Genomic DNA, 25,291 nt, shown 5'->3' on the forward strand with positions numbered 1-25,291 from the left:
ATTATTGCTTGACTGAAAATTTAAAAGGGGTGACATTTAATAAATTTCAGAACAATCTATTTCTCTGAATTACTTTTCTATATAGCAAGTGTGCAAACTTCAGCCTTCACATGTAGGTAATGGGTGTGTTTGTGTGGGTGGCATGGCGTGTGTGGAAGACCGATTGAACGTCCATGACAGCTTTTGTTTTGGCATTTAATGCTTCACTGGGGTGTGAAAAAGGATGACAACTAGTGTCTTACTGTATTATGTCTTCCATCATAACCGAGTATTGTTTTATAGACTGTGTGTAAGGCTATAAAGTTATGAATGATTATGATAGATACATTTGAGTTTGTCTTGCAGCTTTCCACTTCCTGGATTTGCTTAATCTGTCTCATGCCTCTTGCTGAGGGAGTCTCTATCACACCTGATATTTCAACTATTGTTTATTTTGGCTGTGTAAGTCTGTAAAGGCAAAGTTATGGCTCTGATGTATACATTTGATATGTATACATGATGTATATTATGATGTATACATCTCTTGTGTGTCTTACAGGAGCTGTTTGAATCGAACAGAAATGAAAGGCTCATGTGCTCTCTGTCCTCTCTTCCTGACAGAAATATGCTCATGTTCGCCAGTCTCAGCGGGGCTCCAAGCCCTACTACACCTCAGTGCTGTGGTGGTGCGGCGTACTTCTCATGGGAGTCGGGGAGCTGGGTAACTTTACAGCCTACGGCTTTGCCCCGGCGTCACTCATAGCCCCACTGGGCTGCGTGTCTGTCATAGGTAAGTGTGACACATTATACATTCATGAAGGTGGAAGAAAAGGTCGCCTCCTCAGGGCACTACAGCAAGTATTGTCATTTGAAGTCTGCTCTTGCACTTTTACTCCTGTCTTAAACAGACTGGACGGAACATTTGAAAAGATATATGGAAAAAACGATCACTAATAGTCACTAATATCACATACAATAGCAATAAAGCATCAGAGCTATTTAGTGTGCAAGTTCAAGGGCCAAGCGTCGAATTATGGCCTCAGGAGATGGGGCTAACATTCACTAAATATTTAGCAAATGGACAAAAACAATCCTAATAGTACTTGAATACTTTTGGTGTGTTAGGACCTTGTTCTAATAGGGAATCGGAATGTTTGTTTTTGCATGGTATGTACTGGCAAGGCTGTAAGCATTCACCTCATTTGTCAAACTTCAGCTGCTGTATTTAATGGAGTCAGAGTAACAGAAAAGCACTCAAAGGAAACATCCAACAGTTGAACAGTGCTGTGGCTTTGAGAACAAATAAATAAACTGGAGGGCACTCAGTAGAGTGAATACCTGCGCCATCCTTTCTACAAAGTTTTGTGGTGTTACGTGAAGCCATTTGGAAGTTAGTCGCCTTTTTGTGATTGACCATGCCCCTTTTGGCCAGTGGGTGTGGAAAGTTAATCAGTTAACTTTTGGCCCATGACCTACTTTTTTGTTTTGTTTTACAAAGTTTTGTGCAAATCCGTCATAACTTTTTGGGATATCCTGCAGACAAACTGACAAACGGACAGACAGACCCTCCGGCCAACTTCCGGTTGACTGCGCAAAACCTTATTTTTTATTTTTACCTCCATTTGGCAGAGGTAAACATGAAAAATTGTGTCCTAGTTTATATCCAACACTTCAAGTCAAGATGGAAATGTGCATTTCAACTATTCTCCTTATCAAGGGAGGAAGTTCTGTTCCTTATTTCAGTTATTTGGCACTAAAGTAGGTCAACAGAATCCAACAACTGCTGCAGAAATGATCGTCTTTACAGCCGCTAGTGTGAACTAAGCTATCAAGCATGTTATGCTCATCATGCCTCCTCAGTGCAGCAGCTGCTCAGTGCAAACACTCTAAAGACAGGTTCAATATTGAACAGGTTCGGTTCCCACCTCCCATCACTCACTCTGCTGGAGGTGCCAGTGAGTCATGGATATTAATGGCAGCTATTATGCGACGGTTCTAATGATTTTCCTATAGCTACGTCTACCAAGTGGATGAATGGTTTGAATAAAACACTGAATGAAACCATAAATCGTGTAAGCCAGACTGCACGGCTTCATTTAATTTTTGTGTGGAACAGTGCTGCACTTCCTTCATGAGCTTTTACCAAACTATGAACAATTGACCGGATGAGTGTTTCTATATAGGTCATATAGCAATGACTTTATTTGAAGCCTACACTGTTATTAAAACTCACCTGATTTAGTGAAGTTAGCTGGATCATTATCCTTATTAAAACCACTGATTGCTATACCAAGAACATTTCACCATATTCCAATATGAAAAGCTATCATTACAGGTAATCACAGGTAATACGAGGGCCCAGGTAATCACAGAAAGGCACCTAACTTCCAAATGGATTGACGGAACACCATGACACTTTGTAGAAAGGTTGGTCATGGTCTAAGTTGACAGGATTTCCCCATTAAAAGCACTGATTGCCAATTTTACCATTATCATTAAGGACAATTATCTGGCAATGCTTTGTAAGTGCCTGTAAAGCTCAGGCTTCAGTCTTCCCATGCTTAGTTGTGAGTTGTTATCCTCATTAAAACCGTATAATGTGGCGCACTGAAGTGCACATGAAACATTTATATCTGCAGCTAAAGTGTCTCTTAAGAGTCTCTCTGGAAGAATGAATGAGAAGCTGGAGATGAAGAGCTGAAGCCAGGGAAGGAGGGAAAGGAGAGGAAGATCTCTGCAGCCGTGACATGGTCTGTCCTTGCTAACAAGTGGAGCTGAGGGAGGCTGTGCAGGTTGCCATCTGTCACATTCACTCTATTGAGGGCTGACTGTGGCATACAGTACACACACACACACACACACACACACACACACACACACACACACACACACACACACACACGCACGCGCACGCACACACACACACACACACACACACACACACAAACACGCACGCGCGCACACACACACACACACACGCACACACAGACACACACAGGAAGAGAGAGAGAGAGAGATATTATGTGCATAACTGTAGTCATGTATAAACACTCAGGTCTAGCGGATTTGCCGACCAGCAGTGCTCCTTAGGCGAACACACACAAAACACACCCACTCCACATACACCCTCCCATAGTGCTGTGGTGCCTGTCTTCCTGGAGTGGCACAAAAACTCACGGAGAAGGGGGGGTGTCTGGTCAGACAACACTCCTGCCTTAGGGGAGGAGACAAGAAGAACGGTATTTGGGGAAGAAGAAGGGGAGGGGAGAGGGGGAGGAGAGAGGAGGAGGAGAGTAGAGAGGAGGATGAGAGGAGAGGAGAGAGGAGGATGAGAGGATGATTGAAGGAGACAGTAGGCAGAGCTGGACAGAGGGGAACACAGAGGAGAGGAGGAGAAGTAGGGGAAGAGGACGGGGGAGTCGATGATGCTGCTGTCACACGCCTGTCCCTGCATGTCCCATTGACTGACACATTGACGCTCCATAGAGAGCAATTACTACCGTCTCCATCCACAGAGCCCAACAGTCTCTATTAGGTATGACAGCGCCGTCTCCAGCACTGTGGCATGGAGCAGAGAATTGGCTCTCTCTGTTAGATATCATGTCATCACCTGCAAAAGAGGAGAGAGGATGGCATGTTGAAAAGAAACAGAAGCCAGCTTCAGAAACTGTATCACAGTTGCTTGTACAGCTCCCATTGATATTAATGAGATGTATGATTAAGCACTCAACAACAAGAGACTGGATTAGTATGTGAATAGCGTGAACAGGCGTTTGGCACGATGTGAAGCAGTTAGCTATTATCTTGTTCAGAAAATCTTTATTTTTAATAGATAACAATGAAATGGTATTCTTCCACTAAGCAATATAGTTCTTGCCTGGGTCCAGACCTTCAAATTCGCACACTTCACCACCTAGTGGAAATGGAGTGTAATGAGTTGACTATTCAGTTTGACTAGTTTTGATACCCGTTGGAGCATGCAATCACTGTGTGTGTGTGTGTGTGTGTGTGTGTGTGTGTGTGTGTGTGTGTGTTTGTGTGCCACCTGCTGGCTACTGTGGGTAGTGCTATCACTAGATATGTGTCACTTACTGACTGCTCTGGGTAGTGATGCCTGTCTCCATGTGTGGGTGTCACCTGGCAGCTGCTGCGGTTAGTGCTATCAGTAATTGGTCTGTGTGTGTGTCAGCTGCTGGCTGCGGCGGGTAGTGCTATGACTAATTGGCCGTTGTGACCATTAAGCCATAAATCTGGCCCTGTCACCATCTGCTTGGGACCTCTGCCGGCGGCGGTACCCGTGCCAAATATGAAGGCTGTCAGGCCGACGGTGTCTGAGGAAAATGAAACAGGGAGGATACATACATATACATACGTATACATACATACATACATACATACATACATACATACATACAGTACATACATACATATATATACATACATACATACATACATACATACATACATACATACATACATACATACATACATACATACATAAATACATACATACATACATACATACATCCATACATACATACATACATACATACATACATACATACATATACATACGTAGGTTTGCCCTTTTATGTGTTAGATATCAGGCTAATATAGCTCTTGAATAGTTGCTATATGCTGTGGTTTCTAAGCGATACATATGTTCCAGAATGAATGTTGATTTTTGGTGAGAGCATCAATATTTGAATAACTGTTATGGTTTGAGGTATTGAAGGCTTTATGTGAACTATTGACTGTGTGAACTATTCATTTTATAGAATCTATCTTACATAACATTTCACAACTCTTGTATTGTCTATATTGCACAATTCTTGCAAAGTTGTTTGTAAATAGACTACAAAAAATCCAGCCTGTGAGACTAGAATTTTCAGAAAAAGTGACTTTTCTCCAGACTGTTTTGATACTCAACTTCACAAGACAAGACAGCTGCATGGCTGCCTGCATTTGGAATTTGGACATTTCTAGTCATCGGTGACATTGTGACATATTTCAACCAAGCTACAGATCTTAGAGTTTAGCTTTGCTGGGAGATGACAGCTACATTCTCTGCTTTCATCCCATCATGTCAGACAGCCATGTGGTGGAAGAGTGTTTGACATGGTGTCATGTTTCCCCAGGGAGTTTCCCTGTTTCTACACCTCTGAAATAGAGAGGCAGATAGAGAGATCTGATGCACACACACACACACAGACAGGCGTGCACACGCACGCACGCGCGCACACACACACACACACACACACACACACACACACGCACACGCACACACACACACACACACACACACACACACACACACACACACACACACGTGCACACACACACACACACACACACACACACACACACACACACGCACACACACACACACACACACACACACACACACACACACACACACACACACACACACACACACACACACATGTAGCGGTGGCAGAACTCTCTGTACCCCAGAGGTTCATGTTGCCACACTTCTCATTTGAGTTATCCTTCTCACTTTGTATGGAGTTGCTATGGTTACTTGTTGGATCCAGCTGTTCCCAGAGGCAAAGGAGTCCTAAATGTGAATCTGAACATGCTTGCAGTCAGTATGAAATATCAGGATAGCAATGATAGACCTCAAAATCCTCCATATTGACTGTAATAGCCTATCCTATCACATACATCCATGCCTTGTTCCAGAGGAATTTACCTGGCAAGGTTATGGTGGTACGTGGGTCCTAGTGTAGCGGTAGATTCCCTGCCTACCAACACGAGGGTTGCAGGTTCGCGCCCCTGTGTTACCTCCGGCTTGGTCGGGTGTCCATATATGCACGATTGGCTGTGTCTGCGGGTGGGAAGCCAGATTAGGGGGATGTGTCCTGGTCGTTGCACTAGCGCCTCCTCTGGTAGGTCAGGACGTCTGTTTGGGGTGGAAGGGAACTGGTGGGAATAGCATGATCCTCCCACGTGCAACGTCCTGCTGGTGAAGCTCCCCGCTGTCAAGTGAAAAGAAGCGGCTGGCAACTGTGCATGTGTCGGAGGAAGCATGGTGCTAGTCTACGGCTCTCCCCAGATCGGCAGAGGGTGGAGCAGCGACCGGGCAGCAGGGGAAAATTGGCCAAGTAGAATTGGGGAGAAAATGGGGGAGGGGGGGGGGGGGGAGATGAGAAAGAAAAAGATTATGGGGGTACATTTTAAATGCCAATTGCCCGCTGGTTTTAAACATCTATGAAACAAAAGGAGCTGTGTTGGGTGTCCGGGTTGTGCAGTGGTAGATTCTATGGCTACCAATATGAGGGTTGCAGGCACAACTGGCCGTATCAGTGGGCAGGAAACCGGATGAGGGGCATATTATGTCCGTGGTCTCATTTGTGTCAGTTTAGGGGTCCTTGAGTGAAAAAGTTTGAGAACCACTGCCTACTTTTTGCCTGCCGGTCTGTTTATCTGTCTCAGGCAGCCTGTCTGGCCATCTATCTGTCTGTTTGCCTGCTTATCTGTCTGTCTCGCTGTCAAAAATATGATGTGTTATCTATTTGCCTCGGTTCCTTCCTAGCATTTCGCGGAGAAACATTAGGAAGACTAATCTGAGGCTTAGCTCATGTGAAACTGATTTGCTTTTCAGCGGTTCATAAAAATGTGACATGGAATTGCATGATGTTTTCTCCCTCTTTCTCTCCCCCTTTCTATCTCTCCCTCAGTCTCTCCCCCTCTCTCTCTCTCTCCCTCTCCCCTTCTCCCTCAGTCTCTCTCCCTCTCCCTCAGTCTCTCTCCTCATCAGTGATCATTGATGACATAATCACTGGTGACATCACTGATGACATCATCAGTCAGTGATGTCATCAGTGACATCATCACTGAACTTAACTATAGCCTTGTGTGTGTGAATGAATTTATGACATCACTGATGATGTCATCAGTGACATCATCACTGAACTATAGCCTCGTGTGTGATCACTGAACTATAGCCTTGTGTGTGTGAATTAATTTATGACATCACTGATGATGTCATCAGTGACATCATCACTGAACTATAGCCTTGTGTGATCACTGAACTATAGCCTTGCGTGTGAGTGAATTCATGACATCACTGATGATGTCATCAGTGGAATTTATGACATCACTAATGATGTCATCAGTGGGACAGACAGAGACACAGAGCCCCAGCTCCGGATGTCTGCTGATCAGTACATTATGTCAAGCATTGTGTGTGTGTGTGTGTGTGTGTGTGTGTGTGTGTGTGTGTGTGTGTGTGTGTGTGTGTGTGTGTGTGTGTGTGTGTGTGTGTGTGTGTGTGTGTGAGAGAGAGAGAGAGATGAAATTCACATTCGACACAGCAATGTAGAAGTTGATTAGCCTTCATACAGCCTATAGTCATATGCTGTAGTCTGTTTGATGCTTTATTGACGTACCTAATTGTTATCGTTTCAAGTCAATTTTCTGAGCTTGCCTGTGATTAAATTGACTTGTTGCATAAAAAAAGACAATTCACATCATTCATTAATGAGAATGCAGTAACAATTAAAAAATATGTGTTCAGTTATGTTATTTTATTCAGGGATGAATCTCGACCATTGATCATTATACTGTACTATTGTGACACAGTGCATATTATTTTCTGCATCAAATTACAGTATGGTGTTCTCTGTTAAGTGTACCTGCTGGCTTTTGAATGAGACAGACTGTGCAGGTGCCACTGTGTTATAGTTCAGATTATAGGATAGTGACTGTTACAGTTCAGTTTATAGGTTAGTGAACCATGACTGGTAGCTGCAGCATGTCTTGATTGTTACAGTTCAGATTATAGGATAGTGAACCATGACTGGTAGCTGCAGCATGTCTTGATTGTTACAGTTCAGTTTATAGGATAGTGAACCATGACTGGTAGCTGCAGCATGTCTTGATTGCAGGTTGAACTAACATGAACACATTTTCCCTTTCCAGCCAGTGCTGTCATATCTGTGGTTTTCCTCAAGGAAACGCTGCGTGCCTCTGACATTCTTGGTAAGCACTCTACTGCTTTGATTTAATGAAGAACATCCTAGAGTTCAGAAGTATTATGGCAATACATCACAGGTCGTCTAAGTACCGTAAATTCCGGACTATAAGCCGCACCTTTTTTCCCGTTTTTTGGCCTTTTTTGGCCCCTGCGGCTTATATAACGGTGCGGCTTATCTATGGATTTTTTCAAAAAAAAAAAAAAAAAATCTCTCTTTTTTAGCACTCTTTCTAACTATAAATCCTATATAACTATAATAAGTTTTAATTTCCTCTCTTGCCCTCTTTTCACCACACTGTATGACACTGTATGACACTGTGTGCACTGTAAAAAACAACACAGGTGGTGTTGTGTTATGTTGTTTTGTTGAAATGTTAATAAATGGGAGCTTCCTCAAACAGCCATCTCTTTCCCGACAATCACCTCTGTGCATGAACCCTTACATATGGTAATTAAACATTAAAACACAAAAAAAAAAAAAAAAAAAAAAAAAAAAATACCATTAAAACACCCGCGGCTTATAGTCCGGTGCGGCTTATATAAGAAAAAAATAGTCAACTTTGCAGGTGCGGCTTATACACCGGTGCGGCTTATAGTCCGGAATTTACGGTAATAATAATAATAATAATTCATTTGATTTATAAAATGCTTTTCAATGACCCAAAGACGCTGACACAGTATGAGTACATAGTAAACAAGATAACAACAGGCAACAGATACAAGTAACAATTAACACATCGATCAGGGATATAATGGAAACAGAGGGGAGGGAGGGAGAGTGTGGGAGGGACAGGGGCCGGACAGAAGAGAGGGAAGTGGATAAAGGGGAGGAGGTGAGGTAGGAAGAGGTGTGTGGCAAAGACCCTGTGGCAGAGTAATTATCTGATTTGATTGGCAAGGGGTGGAAATTAAACATTGACTCTTCTAATCATTCTTCATTAACAAGCCTAACTGCACTGTGTTTGGCAGGGAAAGAATCACAGTAATCTATTCAACAGGCCTTTCTTGTATTTGTTTTCATGAAAAACAATTGTTTAGTGCCACAATTTAGAGTCTGATTCTAAATGGCATGAACAGGCAACAGTTTAGACATTCAGATATGCTAAGTAACACACACCTGCATGAATCATCTCCAATGTTGTGAGTTTTGTTGTTTTATTGTAATTGCTGCCTCGTGTAGGAAGTCTCCTTATCCAATCCAAACCATTACAAATGCTCTCCAAAATTCCACTAATGCATATAGGCAGTGTTTCTTGAAGAGAGGGTCACACTCACAAATAATATCATTAATTTAACTCATTGAGTGCCAGCCACTTTTGGAGAACGGACGCTCCCAGTGCCAGAGTTTCAGAGCGTTTTCAGTGATTTCTCGAGGCCCACAGAATATTGTGTGATATTGTGATATTGTAAACACCGAACACGCACAAAGAACGAGCAGACTCTATTGTATCATCAGCAAAAAAAAGTTTATTGATACCATTTTCCGTGCTTTAGTTATGAGCCGGAGAAGATAGGTTGTTTTCAGCAAAAACAGGCGTTTCAAATTAGAAGCAAATGAAGCATTTCAAGCACATTCACTGACTCTGAAGCTAATATTTTCTGACCTGAAACATCTGAACAGTAATTTCCTTCAATAAACAGCACACACACCCCCCTCAACTCCAAACTCCTCCTCCGTGGGAGTGTCTCTGGTGGCTCTGCTCGCTCTGCTGGCTGCTGCGTGTGTCAGGCGAGTCTCTGCTGCCTGCTATGGCAGGCTCTGCTGCCTTACGGATCCACGTTCGGATGGCGGCCACTCGTCGGGGGAGTCTGGATTGGGCTCGCGTTCGTCTGCGTTTCTGGGGTTTCGGTTGTGAGCTGGGATGAAGCTGCGTCCGATTATAGGCTTTCTGCTGCGCGTTTCAAAGTGCGCTTCAAACCATTCTCATGAGAATGGTTTGGCTTTGGTTTTATTTTCTGGCGGCTAATCGTGTGGAGAAACTATGCAGCAGAGACAGAGGGGCTCATTTGTGGGAGCGGATTGACTGCTGTTCGCAGCTAACGTTGGCTCCAGGCAGCCAGAGCAATCTGTGCCGCTCTGGCTCATGCATCGGTTTCTCTTTCATCACGGGGCTTTTTCTGCTTTTTTTCCTCAACTTTCTCTAATCTGGAGAGCACTGTCGCCACCTAATGGGTCCGTAAAATAGGTTATACACCTTCAATAGCTACAATATTTTTACAGGAGATGCACGAGGCTTTGATCCACGTCCCACCGTCAAAAAACGCAATTGACGACTTTAGTCGTCTTTGGCACTCTACGTTACTATTCGAATTGACGACTATACTCGTCCTTGGCACTCAATGAGTTAATTTAATTGAGGTACAAAAGGTTTTCGGCCATCCGGGTTTCAGAATCATCAGCATAGGCATAGACAACATCAGGACTTGTTGACAACACAAGGTTTTTGCAGGAAAGGTCTCTGTTCTGAAAAACCTTCTCACTGCCTCCCCATGTCTGTCTCATGTCTCTCCTCTAGGTGGCACCCTGGCAGTGGCAGGAACATACCTCCTGGTGACTTTTGCCCCCCACACTTCCACACACATCACAGCCCACCTGGTCCAGTACTATGCCATCAGCTGGCACTTCCTGCTTTATCTTGTATGTACCCTATAAGTCTAAAACACTCCTGCCTGAAACCGTAATATGTCGGTTACACTTTACAATAAGGGTACATTATTTTTAAGGGTTAGAAGCATTAACTAGTCATTAATTGGCAGTTAACTAATGTGTCTAGTCATCATTTACTAATGGTGTTACACGTCGCCCCTAACCTCGTCCAAGTGGGCCAGAAACGGGCCCCAAATAGTTGAAAATTTGTTAAGCGAGTTGGTCCTCAGGAACCTGAGGCTCTCCATGAGCACAACCATAACCATGTCTGTCAGCCACAGTTGAAAAGAAGGAGGAGAGGGAGACTTCCACTCCTTCAAAATGAGTCTCTTGGCGACAGTCATCCCCTGTGTCAGAGACTGTTGCAGAGCCGTAGGGAGGAGCAGAGAGGATTCAGAGCAGCCGAAGATGGCAAATTCCGCCTTAATTATTTCTTCCAATGTGAAATCAGAGTCAAAGTCCTCCGTGGCAGTATCACTCAGCTTGGGGGTTTCAAGAGGGTCAAAAAAGTTGTTAAAATCAGACTGAGCGGCATCGCACTTAGATGAGTAGAGTTCACTGTAAAATTCTCTAAAGAGGTCATTTATCTCTTTGGGATTAGTCAGCAGGGTGCCTCTCTTCGATTTGATGGAGAGGATTGACCTGGAGGCCTGAGTGCCCTTAAGCTGCAACGCCAGGAGCCCTTCAGGCTTATCTCCCAATTCAAAAAGCTTTTGTCTCCATTTTAACACATTGAGTGCCAGCCATTTTTTCAATCCTGTAGGTAAGTTGTGCCAGGTTTTTTTTTGAGGATTCTGGCTCATTTTACAACAGCCGAGGATTCTTTTCTGTTAAGACTTCGTGAACACCAATCATCTAAAAATAACTAATAGAATGTGTGCTTTCTCTGTCTAAAAGAGTTAGTTTGCAGAGTTAGTAGTTATGTAGATATTAGCCGTTGAGTACAGCATGGTTTTAGCGTATGAGACAGCAAGCTGAGATAATCGCAGTTTTGTGAAATTCAATCAAACAGCAGAACAGTCACCTGCCTGTGATTGTGGGTGCCCTTGGGCGAGTCTGTATACTGTATTGTGTGTGTGTGTGTGTGTGTGTGTGTGTGTGTGTGTGTGTGTGTGTGTGTGTTCGCGCGTTGCTCCGCGGCTCTGGGGGGAGGGGATCTCTGTCCGTTCTTTGCCCCCGCGGCGTGTCTGTCTCCCGCTCTGTGTGTGCTCTCTCTCTCTCTCTCTCTCTCTCTCTCTCTCTCTCTCTCCTCTCTCTCTCTCTCTCTCGGGACTGGGGGGAGGGGGAGAGAGAGGGAGAGAGTGTGTGTGTGTCTCCGGGCTCCTCCCTCCGTCTGTGCTGCGGGGGAAGGATTCTCCGCGGCCGTCTGGACTGTAAAACTGTTTCTTGAGGTTTGAGTAAGCTTTTGCGATTCTGGTCTTATTTATGCGCGGGGGTGCTCGAGTGTGTGTGTGTGCGCGCGCGCGCGCGCGTGTGTGTGTGTGTGTGTGTGTGTGTGTGGGATCGAGGGAGTTTTCGCCGAGCTGCTTCCTTGAAAATTACACTGTGGCTTTCTCCAGCGCGCTGGCTGGCTGCTCTGGCTGTGGCTGGCTGTGGCTTTCTCTGTCTTGGGAGAGAACTGTCGCCACTTAGTGGTCGGTAAAATAGATTATACACATTCTCTTCCTCCAATAGTGATATAGAAGACGTAAAAGGGGTGGATTGATGTCCCACCGTCAAAAAAAAAAATGTTTATGTAAGACGAGATAGCTCGTCTATGGCACTTAACCGTTGGATTATGTAAGACGAGATATCTCGGCTATGGCACTCAACGTGTTAAAAGGAGAGTGTTTATTTGACCACCCAGGATGCAGTTGTATTCATATTTCAGCTTCAATATCTTATTATAATCTTCAGAGGATTTCGAGATCTGGTGTGCCGCCTCAAGGGCAGGAAGAGCATTATTAATCTCCATTAGTTGCTGTACTTTTTGCCAGACCCAGGGGGTCGGCCTACAGGAGGCTTTGTCTGTCGGTCGGTCGGTCTGTCTGTCCCTCTTTTCCTCCCCAGCCATTCAGGAACGCTTCAGATTTCAACCACCAAGGGCAACAGAGCAGGTCTGGACTTGCTACCATTTGAACCAGCAGTGAATGGGGACACTAACAAACATTGAATTACCTTTAATTCAACTGGTTTAAACATGTGCCGTGTAACTGTACAGGATCTGTACTTGTTGTAATTGTGGTGCCTAGTTTTAAAACTCTCGTAACGGGACAAGCCCCGTCTTTTATTGTCACACGAACACCACAACACATGCATGCGGCCACAACACACTCATGCTGACGGTGGCCGGTGAAAAGTGTCCTCTGCATTTAACCCATCCAGGCATGTCCTTTCCTCCGAGGGGCAGGCCAGGAGCAGTGGTCGCTTTCTCGTACAGCGCCCGGGGACCAACTTCGGGTGTTGTCGTCACTGGTCGGATGACGATGACGATCTGATCTTCTGCATGTTTTTAGTGGGGGGGTTATATACGGAGGAACCCCCTGGGGGAGCACGGGGAGAACATGCAAACTCCACACAGAGAGAAAGGCCCTTACGACGAGATACCCCACCTGGGCAGTGGGCACTGAGGATATGGGGGGAACACAACCACAGCGCCCACAGTGTCCCAGGCGAGAATCGAACTCAGGACCTTCTGACTGTGAGGCGACAGCTCTACCACTGAGCCACCGTGCCCCATTATTGGTTCATTATTGGCCATTAGATCATATTAGATCATACTTATTTATTTATGGAATAGTTAAAAGAAAGACATGTCTAAATGTGGTCATTAACTACAGCTAGTACATTAGAGGGCAATAGAGGGCCCACAACACCTGAAGGTAATTTGTATAAATATCACCTACAGCCAACTGATTAATGAGATGGCAATCAATAGTATGACAGCAATTGATCATATTTACACAACCATAAACCCACAACACACTTGTAACATTCATGAGTTGAAAATGTTTTAGCCACTCAAATTGCATTGGGAAGCTGCGTTGGGCAGGTCAGATGAGCAAGTAAAATCAATGAGGGTCTAATCAACAAGGGACAGGTGAATGTAATCAGACTGGAAGGTTTGCTGGTCTAGCCTATACACAAATCTACAACCAAATACCCCTATACACAAAATGCTACACACACACAAAATGCCTAAAATGATTTATACTTTTAACTTGTAAAGTGGTTTGTAGGTGTGTTGCCTACTAGGAATTTGTTCCTTCCGGGTCTGGCAGAACCAGGTCTCCTGGTCTTGTTCTTTCTTGGCAGTGGACTCATATGAGATTATATCCCCACGAATGACAACCTTTAATGTTTCCCATAATGTGGAGTCGATACTTCACCGTTATCATTGAATTCCATAAAATGTTTTAATTTGGTGGTGATATATTCTGTGAATTTCCCTTCAGCGAGTAAGGAGGGGTTGAAACGCCAAAAATAAGTTTGTTTGGGAAGAGAGAGGCTTAGAGACATTGTCAGGCGGCAGTGGCGTGCCGTCCATTAGGCGAACTAGGCAAATGCTAAGGGCGCTTGAGCCGTTAGGGGCGCCAGAGAGGGTTAAAAAAAAAAAAAAAAAAAAAAATTACAAATACTTTTTCATGATAATAGGCCTACTATTATTTTACAATAGTAGACAAAAAATAAGCAGCACGTCTTAAGTCTTGAAAATAATAGTGAAATCATTTTTCTAATTCTGCTTTTCTGGCTGCCTGGGCTGCAGCACTTTCACCATGGTCCCTAATCCATACCACCCCACCCCCTGCGCGGCCGCGCCCCCTTCTACCTGCTCTGAGCTTTTTCCCAGAGTGGGGGAAGGGAGCTGGAAGGTGGGTGCTGAGGGTGCTGCAGCACCCCCTAGTGGCAAGAAATGGGATTTTCGAAAATGTTGGATTTGGCTGTCTTGTGTTTATATCACCAACAAGATGCATTAAAAAACAGTTTGTGCTTCCCAGCTCTAATCTTATTTCATACACTCTCTCTTCAAAAGTGTTTGATTTTCATCATAATCTGGTTTTCCATAATAATAATAATAAGTTCAGTGTTTATGCCTGTGTTGCTGTCTGTTGTAGTGTAAAACGACTAAAGGGAGAGCAGGTGCTTACATGAAAGTGAGTGAGAAAAGGAGAAGATACTGAATAATGACATCACAACAGTATAATCCTAATGTTAATTTAAAATTAAATATTCTTCTAAATATGGATGAAAGTCCAAAAAACGTCAAATTTTCTTCGGCGCTGCCCTTGTGGGCAGCGCCGAGGGTTCCTTCCTTACAGCACCCCCTACCTAACAGTACTTCCAGCGCCACTGGGGAAGGGCCATTCTGAGCCTGCACTGCAGTGGTGGATTAGCTACGATATAATTTTTATTATATTTTCTTTGGGTGAGGAGGGGGGCACCAGCAAAAATCTTGTCTAGGGCACCAACTTGGTCAGGCACGCCACTGTCAGGCGGCTAGGTAACGCTTTAGAATACAGCCCGCAAATAAGCATGTAGTTAGAGTATAACAACGGGGTTTAGGGCTGTAGTTATAGTCTAACTACGGGGTTTAAGGAGTGAATTATAAGATCTGTACTTATAGTCTAATTACGGGGTTTAAGGAGTGTAGTTATAGTATAACAACGGGGTTTAAGGAGTGTAGTTATGGTATAACAACGGGGTTTAAGGAGTGTAGTTATAGTCTAACAACAGGGTTTAAGGAGTGTAGTTAGAGTATAACAACGGGGTTTAAGGAGTCTAGTTAGAGTATAACAACAGGGTTTAAGGAGTCTAGTTAGAGTATAACAACAGGGTTTAAGGAGTGTAGTTAGAGTATAACAACGGGGTTTAAGGAGTGTAGTAAGAGTATAACAACGGGGTTTAAGGAGTGTAGTTAGAGTATAACAACGGGGTTTAAGGAGTCTAGTTAGAGTATAACAACGGGGTTTAAGGAGTGTAGTTAGAGTATAACAACGGGGTTTAAGGAGTCTAGTTAGAGTATAACAACAGGGTTTAAGGAGTGTAGTTAGAGTATAACAACGGGGTTTAAGGAGTGTAGTTAGAGTATAACAACGGGGTTTAAGGAGTCTAGTTAGAGTATAACAACGGGGTTTAAGGAGTGTAGTTAGAGTATAACAACGGGGTTTAAGGAGTCTAGTTAGAGTATAACAACGGGGTTTAAGGAGTCTAGTTAGACTCTAACTACACTCCTTAAACCCCGTTGTTATACTCTAACTAGACTCCTTAAACCCCGTTGTTATACTCTAACTAGACTCCTTAAACCCCGTTGTTATACTCTAACTACACTCCTTAAACCCTGTTGTTATACTCTAACTACACTCCTTAAACCCCGTTGTTATACTCTAACTAGACTCCTTAAACCCCGTTGTTATACTCTAACTAGACTCCTTAAACCCCGTTGTTATACTCTAACTACACTCCTTAAACCCCGTTGTTATACTCTAACTACACTCCTTAAACCCCGTTGTTATACTCTAACTACACTCCTTAAACCCCGTAGTTACCCTGTAAGTACAGTGTGGTACCCCGTAATTAGCCTATAAGTACAAACATTTGTCCCCTGCTTCATAATACAGCCCGCGACCCCGTAGTTAGACTATAAGTACAGATCTTGTTACCCTCTAGTTAAAGTATTTTTTCACTCCTTAAACCCCGTTGTTATACTCTACACTCCTTAAACCCCGTTGTTATACTCTAACTACACTCCTTAAACCCGTTGTTATACTCTAACTACACTCCTTAAACCCTGTTGTTAGACTATAACTACACTCCTTAAACCCCGTTGTTATACCATAACTACACTCCTTAAACCCCGTTGTTATACTATAACTACACTCCTTAAACCCCGTAGTTAGACTATAAGTACAGATCTTATAATTCACTCCTTAAACCCCGTAGTTAGACTATAACTACAGCCCTAAACCCCGTTGTTATACTCTAACTACATGCTTATTTGCGGGCTGTATTCTAAAGCGTTACCGGCGGCTATGGTCAGAAATCAATATGTTATGGTATTTTGTATTGGTGACGTGGGAGATTAATTGAGAATCTAATATAAAGTAGTCTATTCTGCTGTAGGATTTGTGGGCATGGGAGTAGATTGAGTAGTCTTTGTCAGTAGGGTGCTGAACCCTCCAAATATCTACTAAGTTGATTTAATCAAATTATTCAGGACCTACAGCAATGAGATGTTTGGAGGCAGACGTGAAGATAGTCTATCTGAATATGGATCTAAGTAACAGTTATTATTATATTCAAATTACTGGTATTGGGGAGTAAGTCAAAAACTTGGGGGAGATATATATAGAATGGCGAGAGATAAATCCAATTGCACCTCAGTCTACGTTGTTGTGTCGCTTTGATTTGGGTCTCCTGTAAAAAGATCACATCCGCAGAAAAGACTTAAGGTGCCTAAATACTTTTTCTCTTTTTACTGTTTGGCCAAGCCCTTTTACACTCCATGAAATAAACATGACATATTTACCCTCCATCTGGATCCTATCCTGAGATACAGCCATGTGTAAACAAAAAGAAAATTTCCACAAATAAGCACAGATACATATAGCAAATTACAGCGACTGGTAGCTTTATAAAGGTGAGAAATGGAGTTAAACACAAAAAAAGCAATATACAACCCCCCCCCCCCCCCGTGTCCCCCCAAACTTAACACGCAATGTCCCATTTTAATCAGCACAACCAGTTAGCTATGACGACATTTGCTTCCCTATGGGATATAATATAATTAAGCAATATAGCATGAGAGCCAGTGTGTTGTGCCAAATATATCCCCCTGATCAGCTGTTATCCCACGAGGCCGCAGGCCGAGTGGGATAACTGTTGAGCAGGGGGATATATTCCACAACACACGCAGCTCGAGTGCTATATTGCTTTTATAAAACGGTTTCCAAGTATGATAATATAATAATAATAATAATACTATAAGTCCGACTCCGACTGGCATGTCATTCTGATAGAGTCAGTTGAAACACTACTGTAAGGCGGGACCGCAAGAACATGCGGGTGATTTGATTGGATCGTTCTGGAGACTGAAGTTGACATTGGCCAATCCTGGCGCTTGCTGAGTAGCTGAGAGCTTTCTGGAAACCCCGACAGGCAGCTCGAGCGCAGCGTTGCATTCTCAGCGCTTGCTGAGAAGCTGAATGCTTTCTGCAAAGCCCGACATCAACTAACGTTACGGGGTTAAATGCGGGATTAAATGCGGGGTTAACAGCCTTTCTTTTGCAAAGAAGACATTAGCCCGCATCTATTCTTGTACAAAACATCATTTTCTGCGAAGTATTAGTAAAGTTATAAGCGAAGATCGATTCACAAGGATCTGACAGCTGTCTCCGCCATTTTTTTTTCCTACGTTGTCATTTGAGGTAAGCCTTATTATTACTCTCTTAGTAAGAGAGTTGCCATGGCAACCAATAACCCATGGCCATGGGTTATTGAACTCGGTTACTGGAATTATACAATGGCTGTGAACCAATCAGATTGCTTGATTTGAGAGAGCCGTTTTATAATAACATATACACCCCTAATATGTTCATCCTTGCCCAAACCACATCCCATAAAACAAAGCCTGCTGCAGTGTTCTCGATAAAAACAAGTAGCAGATGAGTCCTTAACTAAACAAACCCATTTACATCAGCTCAGTTACCAGGAAGAAAAACAAAACAAACAAAAAAAGGATTGGGATGGGATATGTGGGCACAGTCCAAATTAGTCACTTACTGCTATATTCCCGGTAGAAACGCTCTGCTTCCTCCGCGGTGTCAAACATGCGAGTCAGTCCATTAATGGAAACAGGCAGGCGGGCTGGATAGATGAGGCTGAAGCATATACTAATGGTGTTCATGTTAACTAAGTATTAATTCATACATTATTTAATAGTTTTTATGGTTAGTTAATGGTTAGTTGTATGGTTAGGTTAGGGTTAGGATTAGTTCATGGTTAGGGTTAGGGTTATTTAAGCCTATGAGTTAGTTAATATAAGCAGTAACTAAGGGTTAGTTGATGGTTATTAAGCATTATGAAGCACTAACCAACCATTAATTAATGTACCCTTATTGTAAAGTGTTACCAATATGTCTAACCAAAAGTCAAAATCAAAAGATGCCCCATGTGAACCGGTCCTTATACTATCACCTGTATTTCTTTATGTGTTATCCTATGATTTGGGCAGCATGTTGGCCTAGTGTGGTTAAAGAGAATGCCCTTCATCCAGAAAACCTGGGTTAAAGCCTCGTGTTAGCAAGCATCCACCCTGCTGAAGTGTCCCTGAGCAAGTCACTAAACCCCTGCCAGCTCCAGTGGGGCTGTTCTGTAGCTGATCCTGACCTCACCTCTGACCTCTCTGTGGAGGAGGCAAGGAGAAGAGAGACTTTCCAAATAGGCATGAATGAAGTGTTACATTTTTAGAGTTGAAGAGGGTGATGAAACTCACTCCACCTAAGAGGACGACATAATACTTTATAAAAGATCCCTGGAATGTTCTGGGTCATAGAGCGAGCCCAGAGCTCCCGCTGTTGTCATGTATGGAGTTAGTTACAGTAATTGGGGTGTTGGCCTTTGGTTCAACCAAAGCTTGTCCATGTTTTCCTGGATTAATCACTCCATGGTATATAAAAAAATGGTCTGAAAATGCATTAACACTCACCCATACCCTCTCCTACTCCAATTTTGTCCTGGGAAGAGATGTTGTAAACATAGCCGTTACCATAGCGAATGATCTTGAACAGAACTGACTTGTTGACTTCTTCTTGTTGTTTTTTTCTTTATCAAAACCATCACAAAAGTGGAGATTTTAGCTCGGAATCTTAACACTTTTCATCCAAATACAACGTAATGTCTTTAATGGAAGATATGTGCAACAGAAGGCCATATCTCACTACGATTCCATTAATGTCAGCACGTATGATTATGCTACCTGCAAATAAGGGCAGAGAGAGAGAGAGAGAGAGAGAGAGAGAGAGAGAGAGAGAGAGAGAGAGAGAATGTTTTCTTAGTTTTCCTCCTGTCAGGTTAAACTTACTACTCTGGTGGAAATACAATATTTTCTAGTATAGATGACACCTGTAACACCCTGTTATTGCCACCTAGGAAACTACTAGTCCTCCCATTCTAACATTTCGGCATGAAATTGCAATAATAGTGCAGGCTCAAACACTGTACCACCTAGGGTCTGTAAAGATTTATTTTCTGAATCGACATCTATATGGGTGTCCCACAGGCAGGCTACACTTTATCTTACAAAAGTTATCCCACCAAATCTCACCCCAACCTGATGCCTTTATTGTCAGTGGATAGCTGAAGAAAATATTCAACATGCATAATCTGTCAAACCAAGTCAAGTTGAACCTAAAAGGACACCAGCCACCAGCTCATTGGGAGTGCTAGCCAGTGTATACTGAATGTCTGCCCTGTGGCACTGCCATCATTATTCATGGCACAGTGTCACCCTATCAGTCATATTTCACATTCCACTCCTCTGAATCTACTTCTATTTGCTGAACCATACTTGGAGACAAAGTATATATATATTATATATATATATATATATACACATACATACACATACACACACACACACACACACACACACACACACACACACACACACACACACACACACACACACACACACACACACAGACACACACACACACACACACACACACACACACACACACACACACACACACACACACACACACACACACACACACACACATATATAGATATAGATAGAGATAGAGATAGAGATATATATAGATAGAGATATAGATAGAGATACATAGATCGATAGAGAGAGATAGATAGATAGATACATACATACATACATACATACATACATACATACATACATACATACATACATACATACATACAGTAGATACATAGATCGATAGAGAGAGAGAGAGAGAGAGAGATAGATAGATAGATAGATAGATAGATAGATAGATAGATAGATAGATAGATAGATAGATAGATAGATAGATAGATAGATAGATGTTTTCACGTTGAGATAGTCTTGCTCAGCTTGGCTGCGCTGATCGATGGTGTCTAAAATGGGATGCATGCGTTGTGAATACTCATCAGGCTGTGGAGGAACAACTTCAGCCCATATTTGATTAATTGTAGATGGTGATTAATCAGAGGAATGCTGCCAAGAAAATTGAAATATCCATCACTGTGTTCCCATTATCCTATGGTCATACTATTAAGACTTGGACTATCATTAAACAACTTTAGTTTAATTTACTGTGTCATGACTATAGAATGCTAATGCTATTGGCGATAACTTTTATGGGGCTTATTTAATGTTAAATAATGACAGAATTAACTTGATCTCTCTAAATATAGTTGGTTATGCATCCAAAGAATACAAATATCTTGAAATAATGTTCACATTTAACATATCTATTGAGACACTGGTATTATTTTTAAATGAACTTTGTTGAGAGCAAATCAAAGGTCGGCTTGCCCTTTTTATTCCCCAATTCTACTTTAGTGCTCATTTCTTGTTCTCCGTCCATTTAGAGCTGTGTGGTATTATATCAGAGGTCCTTGAACAGCCGAGTGCTGTTGGACTTACAAGGACAGCCGCGGGCCCTTCTCATTAAAGACCAGCAATTCATTTCATTTCTCTGCCACGGCCATTTGTTTCAATTAAAGCACCGTGCTCACTGCCTGCGTACTTTGTTATACGGATAAGACGGTCTGTAAGAGCTGAGGACAGCTACTGGAAAGGAAGTTCAGCTCCTCTGTTTTTTTATGCAAGGTTCCGGCGTTACAGATGACACGCTGTAAAATAAATGGGTTTTGGAATTGAAATAGGACGCTTTAACTTTGTGAGAGCATTTTTGTGGAAGTGGAATCATTAATGATTTGTGTAACCACCCTTTTCTCTCTCCCCCTCTTCCTGCAGTTTATAGAGGTCATAGTCTTCTGCGTCCTGCTCTATCTGTACAAGAGGAGGAATGTCAAGCACATTGTCATTGTGATGCTACTGGTGGCCCTGCTCGGTATGAACAAGTAGGAACTGCATGATTGAAGCCAGGGTTTATGGATTCAACCATTTTAGGTAGTCAGAGGTCGCTTTGTTACCTGGCTACCAAAAATGGGACCCATGCATCGCTGCAAGCATGATTCAAGATAGGAGTAACAATTGTAATGTGATAATTGTGCTGATGTAATTTTAACGTGGATCTATGCTTTTTCGGTAACACATCAGATTAGGGAACACATTAACTGTTAACTATAGGTTTTACCTGAATAATTTTATAAATTTCCTCAATAATATGAGATACTACACTGTAGCACCTTATAATGACCCCATACTGTCAAAGCAGACTAAAAGCCCAACATCCTTGCTGACTGCTAAGCGCTAATTAGGATGGGAAATTGAGGGATTTTGTAGAATCCAATAGTGCAGAATAAGTGCTAATAAATGGTTTGTAATGACTAATAATGGACCAACTACACTATGCAACTTACTTAGTCAATGTGTTCCCTAATCTAAAGTGTTCTGTATGAATCAAATCTGTATGAATCAGTGAGGAAGTGATTTGCCACTGCCACTCATACATCCTGTTTTCTGAAGTAGTCTGCTGCCTCTGTGTTGCCACAGCCTCTCTGACAGTCATCTCAGTCAAAGCAGTGTCAGGGATGATCACAGAGTCTATCAACGGCCATCTGCAGCTCATCTACCCCATCTTCTACGTCATGCTCGTCGTTATGGTGGCCTCCTGCGCCTTCCAGATCAAGTTAGTGTGTGTGTGTGTGTGTGTGTGTGTGTGTGTGTGTGTGTGTGTGTGTGTGTGTGTGTGTGTGTGTGTGTGTGTGTGTGTGTGTGTGTGTGTGGTGTGTGTGTGTGTGTGTGTGTGTGTGTGTGTGGGTGTGGGTGTGGGTGGTTTCATGCCGATTGGTTAAAAGGGGGGCAATGGAGAGGGGGGGATTTTGATATGCAGGATGGCAGAGGCAGATGGCTTGGCATGGAGGTCAAGTGTGTGTGTGTGTGTGTGTGTGTGTGTGAAGGTGTGTGTTTGTGTTCAACAGGTTAAAAGGGGGCATGGGGGGGGGGGCAATTTCGAATGCAGGGTGGCAGAGGCAAACTAGGGTGGGCTGCCCCTACCATCCTACATTTTGTAAATTCACAACTATTGCAAAATTCACGTTTGTTTTTCAGTGTCTCATGTTCGCCACAGGCTAGGTCCAATTTGCGTTTTCCAATTCCGGGAACCAAACTGGAGAAATGTAGAGTGTAAAATCTCCATCTCCATCTCCTACCGCATCAACTACAAAATCCTGGTCATCACCTACAAAGCCCTTCATCAACTGGCCCCCCCTTACCTCACAGACCTCCTCTCCCCCTACCAACCCTCCCGGTCCCTCAGATCCTCCTCAGCCGACCTCCTTTCCCCCCTTAAGTCCAAACTCCGCAGCTTTGGGGACAGAGCTTTCTCTCGGGCAGCTCCCAGACTCTGGAACGCCCTTCCCCAAGAAATCAGAACCTCAGAGTCCCTCACAGTCTTCCACTCCCGCCTCAAAACCCATCTCTTTTCCACCGCCTTCCCTTAGTCCCTCTGCTCCCTCCCCCCATCCTTGCTTGTGTGCTGTCTCTGTCTACTGTCTTGTCTCACCACTATCGCCCCCCCCCCCCACATAGTACTCAGTGTTTAGTGTAATCTCTGTCGTTATATGTTCACTAACGTCACCCCCCCGCCCCCCCCAGTGTTTAGTTTTTGTGTTGCATACTGTAAAGCGTCTTTGAGCTATGGAAAAGCGCTATATAAGCCCCATCTATTATTATTATTATTATTATAAAAATATATTGGACATGGTTACATTGTAGCTGCAGTGGATTTATGATGATGGATGCAAAGTGCAAGGTCATTGTATTCACTATACCCCTCAAATCACAACTAGATGGCTTCCCTCTTCTCTCTCCACAGATTTCTCAATCAGGCAATGAAAATGTTTGATGCCACAGAGGTGGTTCCTATCAACTTTGTGTTCTTCACTGCAAGTGCCATAGTCGCAGGTATGCCACAATACTGCCACTCACTCACTGTGATATACTCTCTGCTGATGGAGTTTTGTTTTCGGCATTGCAGGAAGGATAATATAATAGAGACTTTTCTGATGAGGATGTGCTGCAAAACTGACTGCAACTGTTGAAATTGATTCTTGATGCAACACAATGGAACTGTCAAGATGGTGATTCATCCCTGTATATCTGAGCCATTTATAGGTCCCATGTTCAGCAAAAGCCCTGATATTTATCCAGTATTTATAGCATGTGGACTCTGCCAGGTCAGGCCTTTGGCATCTTGTATCAGTATGGTTCAGTCTGGACTGGGTGTCCAAAAAACATGTTGGTGTTAAAGGGAGAGAGAAAAATCCACTTGGGTGTGTGTGTGTTTTTAAGAAACACTCTCACTCCACTATCGCTGTTGTTTTTCATTAGAACTAGTGCAGTGCCCGTTCCCCCATGCACCACCCCATGGGCGCTTCCCTTCCCGCACACACACTGCACTCTGTCAGGTCCCAAACAGGGCACTGCACTCCGTCAGGTCACTTTTTGTGTGGCCAATAGGTGGCGCTGTGCCGAATTGCACGAAATTCGGCAGTGCACTGTGTCGGGTTCCCATCAGCGCACTCCCCAAAGTTGAAGTCGATCGGACGAACGGTTCTTGAGATCAACCACATTTTTTATGTTGCCAGTAGGTGGCGCTATGCCGAATTACACGAAAACAACTGCGTGTTAAAATTGACTTTTAGTTGTTTGTGTTCTATATGTCTTCTGTATATTTCAGATCACACACAAAAAACGTTGTGACATGCATCAATAAGACTATTAGTTTATTTAATTACCATTATTGTGAAGGTTTTAACCAGAAGTTTCAATGTTATTCTGGCTCACTTGATGCTTTTGCGGCTTCAGTCAGCCTGACAGTCTGCACGCAAATCGTTATCACACCAGCTGTGTAAATGCGAAATAAAAGGTGAGGACGCAACGCTAGTTTGCGTTTTTGGCACTCTCCCACGGCAAGAGACTGAGGTCTGCCAAGACCAGAACCACCCGCCACAAGACCAGCTTCTTACCAGCTCAGGGGCCTTGTGGTCTGAGTGTCCGCCCTGAGACTGGGAGGTTGTGAGTTCGATCCCTGGCCGAGTCATACCAAAGACTATAAAAATGGGACCCATTGCCTCCCTGCTTGGCACTCAGCATCAAAGGGTTGGAATTGGGGGGTTAGATCACCATATGATTCCCGAGCGCGGCGCTGCTGCCGCTCACCGCTCCCCCAGGGGATGGGTCAAATGCGGAGAACAAATTTCACACATTGTGTGACAATCAGCGGGACTTTACCTTCCCAACCGCCATCAGCCTCACCAACAAGGCCCGGAAACCCCTTCCGCCAAGGGCCTCACCAACAACCCCCCCCCACACACAAACTCACTACCTCCTCCTAAACTCAACTGAAATCCCCCCCCCATAAAACTGGAACTCATACTGTATCTAATTTAATGCCTGTCTAACTGGGACTGTAAATTCATGTAAATTCCCTGCACATTAATGCCTATTTAACTTAGCCTGTAAATTTCATGTACATTCAATGTAAACTCTTATTTAACTC

The 25,291-nt window shown here is 43.4% G+C and overlaps 1 protein-coding gene across 1 annotated transcript in view; it reads left to right on the forward strand.

Moving 5' to 3' along the window:
• Positions 1-25,291, forward strand: part of nipal2 (NIPA like domain containing 2) — a 71,873-nt gene that overhangs the window by 44,170 nt on the left and 2,412 nt on the right. The window contains exons 3-8 of the mRNA XM_083638423.1: positions 601-769; positions 7,924-7,983; positions 10,495-10,616; positions 21,580-21,676; positions 22,282-22,417; positions 23,606-23,694. Of these exons, the coding sequence (XP_083494549.1) occupies positions 601-769; positions 7,924-7,983; positions 10,495-10,616; positions 21,580-21,676; positions 22,282-22,417; positions 23,606-23,694 (673 nt within the window). The remainder of the gene's footprint in view (positions 1-600; positions 770-7,923; positions 7,984-10,494; positions 10,617-21,579; positions 21,677-22,281; positions 22,418-23,605; positions 23,695-25,291) is intronic.

Source organism: Poromitra crassiceps, assembly GCF_964638095.1.
Source record: "Poromitra crassiceps genome assembly, chromosome: 1".
Lineage (NCBI taxonomy): Eukaryota > Metazoa > Chordata > Actinopteri > Beryciformes > Melamphaidae > Poromitra > Poromitra crassiceps.